Genomic DNA, 16,170 nt, shown 5'->3' on the forward strand with positions numbered 1-16,170 from the left:
GGGGGTAACAGACTGGATTTGATCCCACACAACTTGACTAGACAGGACTCTAGCACTCTCCCGCCCTGGCCCTGCTCCCACGGTGGAGTCTACTTCTTCCCGAATCTGAGCGATTTTATCTGCAAAAAACTTTGCAAAATCATTGCAGGAGATCATGTGGCCCGTACTGGGCCCCAATGTCGCAGGTGGTTCCGCTAAATTGTGAACCACCTGAAAGAGTCGCCTGTTGCTGTTTTCTGCAGATGCAATAGAGCCACTTGGTAGGCTTGACGTTGAGCTCTAACCCGTGTCCGGCCCAATCCAGAATGAGTTTTCCGTCACCGGCGCTCTAACCGTCTCAGCGATTGCTTCATTGCCCTCAGCCCTGGGGAAAACCATGGGGCTGTCCAGCCCCCATGCAATCGGAGAGGGCACTTCGAAGCCAGACAGTCAATACCCTTAATTAGCTCTACATTCCAGCGGGACACCAGGGAATCAGCTGAAAGGCCATCAACATGGGATAAAACATCCCCAACCACTCTCTGAAAATCATTTGGATCCATTAAGTGGTGGGGGTGGGTCATCCGAATTGGTCCCACCTTCCTGCAAGGATCTGACCATGGCACTTCTTTTGTTTCAGTTTCACTTAGTACCAGATCACCCACATCCATAGAGGTGAACCCCAGGTCCAAGGCATGTCCGCGACTATGAGTTGGGCCAGACTTATTCAGGGACAGCCCCATGGAGGCCATGCTTTCCATGAAGTCCTAAGTGGCCCCTTGTAAGGTCATGTCAGCATGGTTGTTAAAATCTCCTCGGACAACTAATCTAGGTGTCTCCAGGAGAACATCCACCACAACCTGAAGCAGCAGGGAATCCTTGGTGTAGCGGGGAGGTTGGAACCCCAAAAGGAATCCTGTACTGCCCCTATGGCCCAACTTCCAGAACACTTACTCAGAAAACTGGGTCTTCCTAATAGGACGCCTGGTACAAGCTAATGACTTCCTAAAAATCACTGCAACCCTCCCTCCCTGCCCACATGACCTGGTTTGCTGTGCATAAGAGAAATCTGGTGGACAAACAGTGGCAAGAACAGGCCCATCTGCTTCATCCAACCAAGTCTCAGTTACACATGCCAGGTCAAGTCCTCCATCCACAATTAAGTCATGGATGACAGCCGTCTTGTGAGTCATTGACCTGGCATTGCACAGCAACACTTTAAGATGTGGGTCTCCCTTGCTGATTCCAGTATCCACCAGACCCGGAGGCAGGGATAGTCCTCAAACAACGACTAAACCTGCCTCCTCGGTAATGACATTAGCATAGCTCCTCCTCCTTTCTGTGATCACCAAGATCAGTTGTCACCTGTAGAACTTGCCCCAGCCATTCTGTTGGGTGGGGCCCACTCCCCAGCAGTCCTGTCCCCCTCTTCTTAAGAACCAAATACAAACTATATAATAACTATACAGTAGGTCAGTAGAAACTAATTTAAAAAAACAAGAACAACACACAACAACTTACATTTATACTGAAATTAAACTAATCCCCAGCCCGAACTAAACGTTTATCCCACCCCCAACAGAGGAAAAATCCAAGACCCAACATTGGAAGCGCCACAGATTAAAAACCATTTTAAAAGATTTGCCCCAGCCCCAGAGTTTCTTCCAGTGAGTCTGGGCCCCCCAGGACTCAGAGCAGGGCAATGTCCCTCCGGCCCCCCAGGAGTCTCTTCTGTTGAGCAGGGGGAGTCTGGTCCTCGCCCCCCAGGCCAGGTGGGAAAGGGCCTTGCAGGGAGCAGGTCTTCCTTCCAGCAGCAGCAGACTTGGAGATGTGAAAGGATTTGAGGCGAGGCATCCTCGGTCTGCGTCTCATGTGTTCTGTGTTTTAAAGGTCTCTGAGATCTCTTGATGAAAGGAGGGAGATGCTGAGAGTCCAACCAAGAGCCTCACCCCCAAAAGGATATCTGGGCATTGGCGTAGCCAGGGGGCAGCTGCCCCCCTTAATCCATAAGAAATGATAGAAATCTGAGGTTCTGCCAAGTGAGAGAGGGCTGAGCGGGGGGGGGGGGGGGCGGACACTCGGCTTTGAAAGGGTTAAAGGGAACTGAGCTGCCTTCCTAGAGAGGCCAGGAAGCAAGGGGGGGCAGGTCCTCACGAGCCAAAGCCCCCTCCCTCCCCAGTCCTTTCCCGCTTCGGTGTCTCTCCTGGGATCTGGTGAGTCTCCTCTCTCTCTGGGATCTGGTGGGGGACTCAGGGCTGCAGCAGGGGAGGGGGCCTGGGGGGCCTGATCTGCTCCTGCAGGGGGGGACCCCAAGTCAGGGAGGAGAGGGTCCTGCCAGGGAGGGGCCAGGTCTGCCACGCTCTCCTTCCTGCAGATCAGAGGATCTGAGGATCCCAAACTCATTTGACCCTCATTTGATCTCCCTTCTTTAAACAAAGGAGTCCCTGGGACTTTAACTCTGTGTGACATCGCTCAGCCTCATTGCACAACAGAGGAAACATCTGCAAATGGTTTTCCAAGACCAGACGAGGAGGTGGACTAGCCCCCCCCCCCCAAAAAAAAGGGTGGGAGAGAAAGGCCAGGAATAAAGAGAGGGATCCCAGCCCAGAGTCTGGCTGCTGCATTGGGGACCAGTTTCCCAGTGTCTCCCAGGGCAGCTCCCCACGGAGGCCACTGCAGCAATCCCCTCGCACCCAGAGCAGGGCATCCCAGGACCACATCCTCTCTCTCCCAAAGGGATTGTTGCTAGCAAAGCAGCCGGAAATGGGCGCTGCTACTCCCTGAGCCTCCAGGGACCTTGGCATCAATGGCTGTGCGTGTGTTAAGCTATCTAATAGAATAATCATAATAAATTGCCAGCCTAAATTTCAAGGGAGGTGTCTTTGGCCCCGCCCACTTGGCCCTCAGGGGGTTGGCCAGATACATACCTGGCCCTCAGAGCAAAGAAAAAGGGACCCCACCCCAGGAGTATGTCTGGAGAGTGGCAGTGAGTCCAAGTGCAAGAAAAGGAGACAGAAGCAGGGGAGTGGGGGTGGGGGGAAGCAACTCCTGAGGACCCCCAGGTGAGGACCCCCACTAGAGCCAAGCATCCATTTTTCACAAGATACAAATGACTCCCTTGTCAGTCAGTTCTGACTTCATGCATTGACTGGAAGGCAGGAGAAACCAGGATGATTAATCACCCAGAAATCCCTTCCGTTGCCTCCACATTTTGCATTGCAATCTTTCTTCTAGGAGAGCTAGAGGCTGCTTCTTCCTCCTCCTCCTCCTCCTCCCTGTTATTCTTCCCTCTTGCTTGCTAAGGGAACCTTTTTCTTCTACCAACCTACAAATTCTGTTGCCTCCACATTTGTTGCCTCCACATTTTGCATTGCTAGAAGGCTAGAGACATATTTCTTCTCCTCTTACTCCACTTTCCCCAAAAAAGATAGCTCATGGACTGGAATGCGGTGCAGTCCAGCCCTAGTTCCCAGCAAAACTCATCCATGCTTGCTCAGGGAACCCATTTCTTCTCCTGATATGAGACAACTTTTGTAACAGAACAATGTATTTGCTTTGTAGGATTTGCTAGAGCTTCTCATTTAGACGGACAGAACTTGGCAGAAGACCAAAGGGTTCCTTCCGATCTCTCAGAGGCTTCCTGAGACCACAGATGGATGAGCAAGACTCAGCTGGCCCTGAAGCAGAAAGAGGCCATGACATCCAAACTGGGAGCAGTGGGCGATTCTGGGGAAACTCTGTGCAGAAGATCCTGGGTGAGGAGGACCCCGAGAGGTTTGCAGCCGACTCTACCACCTTTGCCACCAGTGGCTGAAGCCAGAAAGGCACACGAAAGCTGAGATGCTGGACCTGGTGATCTTGGAGCAGTTCCTGGCTGTCCTTCCCCTGGAGATGGAGATCTGGGTGAGGGAATGCGGAGCGGAGACCAGTTCCCAAGCGGTGGCCCTGGCCGAAGGTTTCCTCCTAAGTCAGGCAGAGGAGAGAAAGCAGGTGAGAGAGACTTTCCTCTGGATACTCCCAAGGGGCTCCAAACAGGATGGAGAACATCTCATATTGCTCTATTGATGGCCCATCCTTTTTCTGGGAAGACATCCATGGAATGAGATCTCGTACCCTTCAAGTCTTTGTCATTCTCTTTCTAGTATTTCTCCCCATTCTCTGTTTTGAATCCTTGTTTCTTTTTCAGGGGAATGATCTCTTTGCAGAAATGGACCTGGATTCCTGTGAGGCAGAGAGGCCTCCGTTGGACACCAGAGAGAGGCCATTGGGTAAGGAGGAAGGTGGTTTTACTCCATTTGGTCTCATTCTGTTGTTTTTCCAACTCATCTGAGGGTTCTTTTCACCTTGTTTTGGGGGGTGACAGTTGGGAACAAGGGTCCAGAGGAAGGGACAACTAACATCCAAATGCTTTCAGCAGGCAAGTCTTTCTCAAAGGCCCATCTGTAGTTAGAGATGCCCTGTTTCACCTGTGAGAGAAGCAGGCACTCCTGGCATCCTGATTACCTTTTCTCTCTTGCAGGTGACAGAATGATGCTGGGAAGACCTCCTGATCTGCCTTTTCATGGGGGCAGAAGGGAAGCAGTGGCTGTGGAACCAGATCAGGTCAGGGGAAGCTGCCTTGTGGGGACAGAGGCCGAGGGATGGAGCAATGTCATGGACTGGTTGGGCACAGAGGAATGGTGGGAGGAAGCAGCTGGGGAACCAGGAAGGGAAGACATCTTAGAGACCAAGGAGTGGAGGTAGAGGAAGGATAGGCGGTCAGAGGGAGAAACCTGGGAAGAGGAGGTGTCAGAAGCAGAAGAAGTAACAGGGCTTAGTGAGCTGGGAGACTCTGTGGCAGAATGCAGTCCAGAATCAGAGGCAGAAGAGGAAGGAAGCGAGTGGGAGAGGAAGGTCGAGAGGCTGAGGTGAGTCAGGAGAAGGAGGATCCACCGGGGGCTCCCTCTCCTTCTGCCAGAATCCACCCTCCCTGCTTGTCTCTCAGAGCCAGCAGATGGCTTACAATGGAGGAGCAAAGGCAGGCTGCACACTAGCACACTGTTCAATCGCTTGCAAGAAGCTCGAGAGAGGAGGGGACTTAGAAAGCTGTGGGGAGCCGGGAGCCTTCACTCTTTGCAACTGCTTTTGTGCAGGAAGAGGCTCAGGGAATGAGCTGCTGTTCTCATGAGGCCCGAAACTCAGCCAAGTCTGTTAATATCGTGTTCTTGCTAAGAAAGTGTGAACTCCAGCTGTGAATTGTGGGATTTCCCTCCCATATAACTCTGACACCAGCCTTCTGAATGTCGCCAGTAGGATTCATCTGTAGTTGCAGTTTTCATGGAATCCTAGAGTTGAAAGGGACCCCAAGGGTCATCAAGTCCAACCCCCTACATTGAAAGATCATCCAAGACAGATGGACATCCAAACTAGGCTTATTTTATTTCTAAATTGATCATTGAATGCTAAAATTGGTTTCTAAGCAGTGAACAGACGAGAACAAATAGTGGCCAGAATTCACCTAGCCAGCCCTATCTGCTGCAAAATGGGGCCTGCCCCCCACTCCTCCCCCTCTCCATGCCCCCATGAACCCCTTGAATTTGGCTCTAGGGCATTGGGAGGGAACCTCCCCAGAACAACTCACGAGGAGAGGAGAAAGTGGATCCTTCCATCGGCGAAACTGGAATGCTTGCGTAGGCAGAAAAACGTGCAAAACATAAGCTGGAGAACCACCTATTTGCACAAAGACGAATACCTGTAATTAAAAGCAGAAAAAAATAATTCAATTAAAGTTTTAAAATAAGCATCCATAATTAACATGTACAGCAAAGCAATCCTATTGAAATAACACAGCAATTAACAGGAAGGAAACCACAGTGCATTGTGGAGCAGATCATATTTCTGCTGTCTCAGAGGAGGACATTTCCCTTTTTCTTTCAGGGTCCAGTGTGCTTTGAAGATGTCGCTGTTCGTTTCACGGACGAGGAGTGGGCGTTGCTGGATCCTGACCAGAGAGCTCTGCATAAGGACGTCATGGAGGAGAATCGTGGGATCGTGGCCTCTCTTGGTAAGGCTCCCTGTGGGATCGTCCTATCAGAATGGAAATTCAAAAAATACCTCTATGTGACCAACCTCATATATTTTCACAGAGCTCAACAGCGCCCCCTACAACACCTGGGAACCTAACACCCCCACAGGAAACAGCAAATTGCAGTTTTTTCTGTGAACCATTTTCCTCTAGTTCTGCCTTTTTATACCATGATTCGGCTAGTCTGAACTGCCCAGGCATCTCAAATGTCAGCTTCAGAGTTCTTAGGAAAGATAAGCAGCTTCTATCAGGTTTTCTGTTTTTATTTTTGCTGCTATCAGTCTTGGGTTGACCAAAGAGACGACTGACATAGGAGATGGAGGGGATGCCATGAGTGGGCCAAACAAAATCCGTCCCAGAGCAGAGCCAGGCTTATTGAATCTCAGGTAGTAGTAGCAGTGATAATAATAATAATAATAATAATAATAATAATAATAATAATAATAATAATAATTATTATTATTATTATTATTATTAATCCCCTGCCCATCTGGCTGGGTTGCCCCAGCCACTCTGGGCAGCTTCCAACACACATATAAACATGATACATAAATAATAACAATCTGATCGCATATAAAAAGTACATTAACTTTAAAATGATCAACTTATACTAGTGGCCAAAATTGTGGATACCTTTTGTGAAAAGTGTATTTCTGAGATTTGATGGCTCATAACACCACTTTTTGGGGAATAATACCATAAAATTATATAGCAATGGAAAGATAATTTAATGAAGAATGTAATGCAAGAAATTTTATGAGGGAGTATTTATTAGAAGAGCAGTCATAAAGAAAAAACTTTGGTAACCTTTAGCTTTAATTACGGCCTTAGCATGGAGGGAACCAAGTTTTTTAGTTCTGCAGCTGTAATAAGGTGACACCAAGACTGAATTATTGCCTCTATTAATTAGGCTTTATCGGTGGGTTGCTTCTGACTAAGAAGTTTCTTTAGTCGGCTCCATAGACTTTCACTTGGGTTAAGGTCTGGGCTATTCCCAGGCCATTCCAGCAGTGGAATATTATTATCTTCAAACGACCTTTTGCACACAGCAGCAACATGACATGGAGCTGAATTCTGTTGAAATATAAAATAATTAAATAAACAAATATTTATGCAAACATATGTAAATGCTTCAGTATATGGGGAAAGATCACATGGAGAACGCTTCAGTTTGGGCTCAAGTATTTCATTTATGTATTTTGGGAAGTTTACATTTCCATTGTCAGTGTATGACTTCCTTTGTCTCCTCAGCCTGGTCCTCAGACCCTTGTCGGCATAAAGGCACAAGAAGAGTGCCCTTGCAGAGTATTTTCTGCTTTTATTCTTAGAATCATAGAATCATAGAGTTGGAAGAGACCACAAGGGCCATCGAGTCCAACCCCCTGCCAAGCAGGAAACACCATCAGAGCACTCCTGACATATGGTTGTCAAGCCTCTGCTTAAAGACCTCCAAAGTAGGAGACTCCACCACACTCCGTGGCAGCAAATTCCACTGTCGAACAGCTCTTACTGTCAGGAAATTCTTCCTAATGTTTAGGTGGAATCTTCTTTCTTGTAGTTTGGATCCATTGCTCCGTGTCCGCTTCTCTGGAGCAGCAGAAAACAACCTTTCTCCCTCCTCTATATGACATCCTTTTATATATTTGAACATGGCTATCATATCACCCCTTAACCTCCTCTTCTCCAGGCTAAACATGCCCAGCTCCCTTAGCCGTTCCTCATAAGGCATTGTTTCCAGGCCTTTGACCATTTTGGTTGCCCTCCTCTGGACACGTTCCAGTTTGTCAGTGTCCTTCTTAAAAGTCTTTATTTGCAAAACAGCCGACCAACTGTACACACATCAACACTACCAGATTTCACCAACCAACCCACATCCAACGCTAACATTGACCACTCTATATATACAGGTACAATTAGGAGAAAGGTTGCATGAGTCATTGTAGGCCGCTGACTCATGCTGACTTAGTTCTTTTAGCATTAAAGAAACAGCGGTCAAATTATAGCCGTGACACCCATTAATGAAACAAATTCATAACACTAGCTGGGTGTTTCACGGTCGGTGTAATGCATGTAGGATGTAAATCTTCTTTGATTCTTCTACTCCCATATTTCAGGCCATCACTACCAAGCAAGGAGATTTGGGTCTCATCACTCCAAATAACACTATCCCATTGTTCCGCTGCCCATATACCATAGGTTTAATCTTTTCAACCTTTGCTTGAGAGAGAATAATGGCTTTTTCCTTAGAATTCTAGCATTTAGACCAGTCCTTGCGCTCAACTTCACATTACATTGCACCATGTCATCTTCTATACACCCAGATGATTTTCACATGGGCACAGTCTCTCCCTTCTTCGATCATCACTTGCTGTTGTGCACCTTTTCCTGCCTTTACCAGTCTGATTTTGGAGTGAAGTGAGTTTCTCCTTTTTTAAAAATAATTTTTATTAACAGGCCAATCACATCACATTAATTCCAAAAAACAATAATTCCAAATTACATAGCCAAATTTTTTAAAATTTTTGTTGGGGCTACCCATGCTTCAAGCTCCGAAAGGGATCCGATCATCTCTCTTGCTGCTGCTTTAATTACACAATTTTGTCAAAATAATATTCACAGTTGTATTCAATCTTCTCTTTGTTGTTTTCCTCATCTTCTTGTTGTTATCTCCTTTCTTTGTGATCTCTGATAATCTCCACAAGCGGGTTGAAGACAAACATCGTTATTTCCTGTGTGGATTTTACACTCATCCAAGAGCCATAAAAGTTGACAGACGCCATTTCAACACCTCCGTACAAAACATTCCGACAGTCTGTCCTGATCTCCCCAGGCCCGCCACTCCCTCATAAATTTTCTCAGGGGGCCCTGCTAGGCCGAACCCACACTCCAACATAGTAACAGCCATAGTCCTCCTCCCCCTGGATTCCTGCGGGCGAGCCTGCCATGATAAATCTCTTTTTATAACTGCGTCACGAAGGACTTACTTTCGTTTCCCGATGCTCCCATAAGCCACATCCTTGCATAGTAACTAATTTCCACACAGTTATTATTTCTCCTGCTTGTGATCAGTAATTGCAACGATTCTTTTTTTTTGGGGGGGGTTATTGGGTACTCACATAAGACAAAAAAAGAAAAGTTTTTCTCCCCCCCCCTTTTCAGTCTTGCTCCGACATACCGATCCTTTGATGAATCTTCTTCTTGATTTATTCCTCTTCTTGATTTATTATTAAGTCCAGCCCGTCGCTCCTCTTCCCAGAGATCCCTTTAGTTAGCAGTCCTTATTCCTGATCATCGCTTGAAGTATGTGCGTTTGCTTCTGTTCTGATTGTTTATTTTGAGCTCCCGCAACTAGCTGCACAGATCAGAGACAGCGTCCAGGAGAGCCGACCCACATGAGGGCTTTTGTGCCTAGTGCCCTCACCCCCTTTCGAATCTGGGGGTGAATTATGGGCACAACAGGCAAGGCAGCATTCCCCATTCCCTTGGGGTAACGAGGCAGGCTGCATACTCCCATAACAGCCTCTTAATTACCTCGTGTGAGCCGGAGAGATGGTATTGTCGGCCATCTTCCGATGCGCCCCCTAGCGACCCCCCAGTGAATGAGTTTCTTATAGAAAGGCCAGCTTTGGTTAAGTTTTCCCAAATCTTTCTTCTAATTTCTTCATAACTGTAGCCTTGTTCACTTAAAAGTATTAGTTTACATCTCTTTCTGGGTAACCAGTCAACTCTTTGTGCCATTTTTAAAATTTTATTATGTTCTGCAAACTCACTAAATGAAAGAACACGAAAAAACCAGCCAACTTGATAGCAATCACATAAGACACTAACAAAAGTCAACCTAAGCAAGTAGTGCTTCTGCTTCCTATTTCTGGTTATTTGGCTATAATTTTTGATAGAATACAGCTAATTGAACTTTGTTGCATTATGTTCTTGCTCAAATTATTTTTCCACTGATATATGATTTTATGATATTACTCCAAAACAAGTGGTGTTGTAAGCCATTAAAGCTCTGGAATACACTATTTCCAAAAAGGCTTCCACAATTTTGGCCACTACTGTACAATGGTACCTCGCAAGACGAATGCCTCGCAAGACGAAAAACTCGCAAGACGAAAGAGTTTTTCGTTTTTTGAGTTGCTTCGCAAGACGAATTTCCCTATGGGCTTGCTTCGCAAGACGAAAACGTCTTGCAAGTTTGTTTCCTTTTTCTTAAAACCGTTAATACCCAGGGTGCATTGCTTGAAGAGGTGCAGTTGTGACTTGACTTCGAGGAGCAACTCATAGCACGTGGTGTGGTAGCCTTTTTTGAGGTTTTTGAAGACTTTGGTGATTTTTGAAGCTTTTCCAAAACTTCTTTTGCAGCCATTTGGTAAGTTAAACTTTTTTGGGGGGGTTTTGGATTTTGGGTTGGGGTGTTTGGAATTCAAGGACTTGGTGTTAGGGAGGGGTTTGCAAGAATATGGAAGCTTGTTTGTTTTTCCCCCCTGCATTTTTATGATTTTTTGTGACCATTGGGGCACTCTGCTGTTATTAAAAAAAAAGATTTCTGGGTTTGGATTTCTGTGTGGTGGGTGGCTGGGGGGGTCAGGGAATTGTTGAGAAGGGGTTTGCAAGAATCTGGAAGCTTGTGTGTTTTCTGGGAGGTTTGGTGCTTTTGAATTTTTTGGATGTGAAGCACTGATTTTTTTTGGGGGGGGGGTTGTGAAGGTAGGAGCTGTGCTGCCACGGGGCCCAAGAAGACTGCTGCTGCAGAGGCCGGCGAGAGGAAGAAGGAGAAGGTTACGCTGGAAGTGAAGAAGGAGATCATCCGGAAGCACGATGGTGGAATGCGTGTGACAGACCTCGCCAGGGAGTACGGGAGGAATCCATCGACTATCGGGACCATCCTGAAGATGAGGGAGAAGATCCTTGCGACTGATGTAGCCAAGGGAATCAGCAGGATCGTGAAGAACCGCCCAGCTGTTCTGGAGGAGGTGGAGAAGTTGCTGCTCATCTGGTTAGAAGAGAAGCAGCGTGCAGGGGACACAGTAACTGAGGCCGTCATTTGTGAGAAGGCCAAGGCCTTGCACGCAGACCTCGTCCGGGAACAGCCAGGAACCTCAGGTGAGCCAGAAGTCTTCAAGGCAAGCAGAGGCTGGTTTGACCGGTTCAAGACTAGATCTGGAATCCACAGCGTGGTCAGGCATGGAGAGGCTGCCAGTTCTGATGTTCCTGCAGCTGAAGACTTTGCAGCGGAGTTCCTGGAGGTTGTGACGACAGAGGGCTACGTTCCACAGCAGGTCTTCAACTGCGACGAGACCGGGCTGTTTTGGAAGAGGATGCCCAAAAGGACTTTCATCACTCAGGAGGAGGCCAAGTTGCCTGGCCACAAGCCCATGAAGGACCGTCTGACCCTGCTCTTCTGTGCCAACGCAAGCGGCGACTTGAAGATCAAGCCCCTGCTGGTATACCCCTTGGAGAACCCACGGGCCTTCAAGAAACACGAGGTCGACAAGGAGCAGCTGAGTGTCATGTGGCGATCCAACAGTAAGGCTTGGGTCACATGTGTGCTGTTTGTGGACTGGGTCAATCTTGCTTTTGGCCCTGCTGTCAAACAGTACCTGCTGGACAACGACCTGCCGCTGAAGGCTTTGCTTCTGATGGACAATGCTCCTGCTCATCCTAAAGGCCTTGAAGAGGACTTGTTGGAGGAGTTCAGCTTCATCAACATCATGTTCCTGCCGCCTAACACCACGCCACTGCTCCAGCCGATGGATCAGCAGCTCATCGCCAATTTCAAAAAACTCTACACCAAGGAGCTTTTCAGGCGATGCTTTGAGTGACTGATTGCACCAACATCACCCTGTGGGAATTCTGGAAGGACCACTTCGACATCGTCACCTGCTTGAAGATGATCACCACGGCATGGGACGGGATCAGCCAGAGAAGTTTGAATTGCGCTTGGCGCAGCCTGTGGCCGGACTGTGTGGCACCAAGTGACTCTGATGCACCAGAGTCAACAGTGGTGCAGGACATTGTTTCCTTGGGGAGGACCATAGGCCTGGAGGTCACGGAGGAGGACGTCAGCGAGTTGGTGGAGGAGCACAACCACGAGCTGACCACCCAGGAGCTGGTCGAACTGCAGGCAGAGGCTGCGCAGGAGCAGGCCTCGCTGGAAGAGGAGGAAGCAACTGAGGAATGGCTGTCCTCCAAAGAACTAAGGGACATTTGCCAGAAGTCGAAAGACGTGCAGGCTTTTGCACAGCGGCACCACCCTGACAAGGACCTGACACATGACCTTTCGAACACTTTTGATACGAGGGTCATGTCGTCTTTCAGGGAGGTACTCAAAAGGCGGATGAAGCAGCAGACCATGGACAGGTTCTTCAGCAAGAAGCAAAGAGTGGAAGAGGAACCTTCTTCGAGTTGTCCCCCAGAGTCTTAGAAAATGTATGTACAGTACACTTTGGTGATTTTTAAATGCTTTTCTGTCATGTTTAGAAACTTAAATTATTGTTCCTTCAATTTTTTAAATGCTCTTTACAGTATGTGTGACTTTAAAGAGTACTTAATAAACTCTTTTTGTACCAAATTTGGCTTTGTTTGGACTTTTTTGACCATAGGAACGCATTAATTGATTTTCAATGCATTCCTATGGGAAACCGTGCGTTGCAAGACGAAAAATTCGCAAGACGAAAAAACTCGCAGAACGAATTAATTTTGTCTTGCGAGGCACCACTGTATATCAAACAAAGCAACACTCAACAACTCATCAGAATCTAATAATAAATATGTTGTTTAATGACAAACAACATACCGTTCTTCTGTATTCATTCCTGAGGCTCTAATCCCTTTTTGTCTCCATTGCAGATTGTGATGAATTGGAAATTGAGAACAAAGGTGACCACAACAAAATCCCCAGAAAGGAGAAGCCACATAAAAATTTGGAGTGTGGAGAAAGCTGCAGTCAGAGTTCCCATTCCACTTCCCATCAAAGAAATCTCATTGGAAAGAAACCCTGTCAGTGCGTTGAATGTGGAAAGAGCTTTAGGAAGAGATCTGACCTCACTTCCCATCAGAGAATTCATACAGGGGAGAAACCCTATCAGTGTGTGGAATGTGGAAAGAGCTTCACTAATAGCTCCGATCTCACTTGTCATCAAAGAATTCATACAGGGGAGAAACCCTATAAGTATGTGGTATGTGGAAAGAGCTTCGGTAAGAGCTGCAATCTAACTTCCCATCAAAGAATTCATACAGGGGAGAAACCCTATCAGTGTATGAAATGTGGAAAGAGCTTCAGTAAGAGCTGCAATCTAACTTCCCATCAAAGAATTCATACAGGGGAGAAATCCTATCACTGTGTGGAATGTGGAAAGAGCTTCAGTCACAGCCACAATCTCACTTCCCATCAAAGAATTCATGCAGGGGAGAAACCCTATCAGTGTGTGGAATGTGGAAAGAGCTTCAGTCACAGCCACAATCTCACTTCCCATCAAAGAATTCATACTCGGGAGAAACCCTATCAGTGTGTGGAATGTGGAAAGAGCTTCAGTAGGAGAACCATTCTCACTTCCCATCACAGAATTCATACTCGGGAGAAACCCTATCAGTGTGTGGAATGTGGAAAGAGCTTCAGTCATAGCCACAATCTCACTTCCCATCAAAGAATTCATACAGGGGGGAAACCCTATCAGTGCGTGGAATGTGGAAAGAGCTTCAGGAAGAGCTCCAATCTCAATTCCCATCAAAGAATTCATTTAAAGGTCAGAAAAACCCTTCATTATAGACTTCCGATTGGATCGCCCAATTATGGCGGACAGGAGTTCTTTCGCGGAAAGGGCACCAGCGCTTTGAAGACAGAGGAGAGTCGCTAGAGCGCATCGGTGCCCCCAAAAACCCTCAGATCGAGCATTCTGAGGACCTGCAGGTGCCGGGAATGACTCCCCTGCTCCCCGTAAGCTCTAAAAAAGAGGGCCGAGTGAGAGCAGGGTTGGAGACGGTGGCACTAGGGAAACAATTCACTTCCTTCAAAGTGCAAAGCTCTGAGTCCTGCGATCGTGAGCGGCCAATTCCTCCAAGGGAATTTTTTTTTTTTGGACTATCCCTCTTGGAAATCGTGAGTAAAACGACTTCATTTGGAACTTTGAATTGGGAAGGAAAGGGATTTAAAAACAGAGGTCGAACCCTTTCACTGAAGTAAAAACGAAAGCAGCTAACGCTACCAAAAGCCTCAACTTTATTCTCATCTTTTAGAAACTTTCAAGTCTTTCCTATATCCCCCTTTTGGAAAAACTCTCCAAAAGTTACCGACTCCTCCTTGACCGGACAGTCAAGGAGGAGGAGGTAACAGTGGCAGTGGTGAGGTGGTTCCAGGATTTTGGCCACTCAATAACCATGGCCCAATGGGAAAATTTATGGAAGATCAATTGGAAATTCACAAATTGTTACACGATTAGAGAGAACTTTCAAAAAATGCAACATCGACGGTATCTAACACCATGGAAGCTTTCAAAAATGTATAAAAATGTGTCAAGTAATTGTTGGAGACGTGGAGACTCAGGAACATTCTACCATATGTGGTGGATATGTAGGAAAATACAGGTATTCTGGGAGAGTATACATGCAGAACTGCTAAAAATGCTAAAGATCTCGTTCAATAAAAAACCAGAGGCCTACCTCCTGGGAATAACAGATTTGGATATTCCACAAAAGAGGAAGGGTATCTTTTTATATGCGACGGCGGCAGCAAGAGTTTTGATCGCAGCAAAATGGAAGAGTAATGAAATCCCCTCTATTCAAGATTGGATCCAAAAGCTGACAAAATATGCTGAATTAGATGGTTTATCAGAAAAAATAAAAAACAAATCAAAACAGGAATTTGTTTCTAAAAGGGAGGTTTTTAAAGAATATCTGAAAAATAAATATAGTAGTTTAAATTCTGTTGCAGCATTCGAGGAACTTCAGTAATAGTTGCACGGTAGATATAAGAAATTAGATTTAATGAGAATAAGTTTAATTATGAAAAAAAAGTGTATTGGCAATAAGTAATATGAATTTGAAGTATGGAATAGACGGGAGGTTGGGTCTTTAGTGTTAAGACCAATAGATGTCTTATCGTTTGCTAAGAATATTAAGTGTCTATGGTTATTTTTGTAATTTGTGTGTAATTCAGTATTTGTGTTTTTTGTTTGTTTTTCTTCTTGTATAAATAAAAAACTTTTTTAAAAAAAGGAAATTGTGAGTAAAACGATTTCATTTGGAACTTTGATTTGGGAAGGAAAGGGATTTAAAAACAGAGGTCGATCCCTTTCACTGAAGTAAAAATGAAAGCAGCTAACGTTACCAAAAGCCGCAACTTTAGTCTCATCTTTTAGAAACTTTCAAGTCTTTCCTATATCCTCCTTTCTAGCAGGGGGAAGGGGGGAAAAGACAAAAAATAAATTTCCCTGCAGAAGAATTAGGGATTTTCCCTGAACTGTTGTATCTTCTTTGTGGAAGCAGACCTCCCGGGTGAGGGGAGGCTAGACTCCATTGTGACGCAACAAAGGGAATGGAAGCTTTCAACTTTCGTTTTCCACTTTGGAAAAATACAAAGTAACCACAGCTGCCAGAGGTCAACAAATACCTGGAACTCTGCAACTAAGTTAAAGACTTGAAATAAACTTTTGGGACTTGTTTAAATGAGAAAATAAAGACTTGTACTTATATTTACTAGATTGAAAGACTGTGGTGAGGAAAGACTCTTACTCTGGAGTGGGGATTTTTGCAGCTGGGAAACAGTCTATTTATCCTATTGTCTCCCTCTTTTGACTGTAGCTGACCTTGGGGGGGGGGATAAAACTATGGATGGGGGTGACAAAGGAGACAAGACAGAAAAGTCAGAGAGACTGGAAAGAACAAAAATTAAACCAAGAAAAGAATCTAGAACACCAACATTTGAAGAATCATAGAATCATAGAGTTGGAAGAGACCACAAGGGCCATCGAGTCCAACCCCCTGCCAAGCAGGAAACACCATCAGAGCACTCCTGACATATGGTTGTCAAGCCTCTGCTTAAAGACCTCCAAAGTAGGAGACTCCACCACACTCCTTGGCAGCAAATTCCACTGTCGAACAGCTCTTACTGTCAGGAAGTTCTTCCTAAT

The 16,170-nt window shown here is 46.1% G+C and overlaps 2 protein-coding genes across 2 annotated transcripts in view; both read left to right on the forward strand.

Moving 5' to 3' along the window:
• The window catches only part of LOC310705005 (uncharacterized protein), a 149,744-nt gene that overhangs the window by 66,522 nt on the left and 67,052 nt on the right, over window positions 1–16,170 (forward strand). The window lies entirely within an intron of this gene.
• On the forward strand, window positions 12,336–15,963 carry LOC310705362 (uncharacterized protein). The gene is made up of 3 exons (XM_083500054.1): window positions 12,336–12,472; window positions 12,893–14,202; window positions 15,324–15,963. Exon 2 carries the CDS (start codon window positions 13,303–13,305, stop codon window positions 13,897–13,899), a length of 597 nt encoding a protein of 198 aa, XP_083356180.1. The 5' UTR covers window positions 12,336–12,472; window positions 12,893–13,302; the 3' UTR covers window positions 13,900–14,202; window positions 15,324–15,963.

Source organism: Podarcis liolepis (genome assembly GCF_965112155.1).
Source record: "Podarcis liolepis genome assembly, chromosome: 4".
Classification (NCBI taxonomy): domain Eukaryota; kingdom Metazoa; phylum Chordata; class Lepidosauria; order Squamata; family Lacertidae; genus Podarcis; species Podarcis liolepis.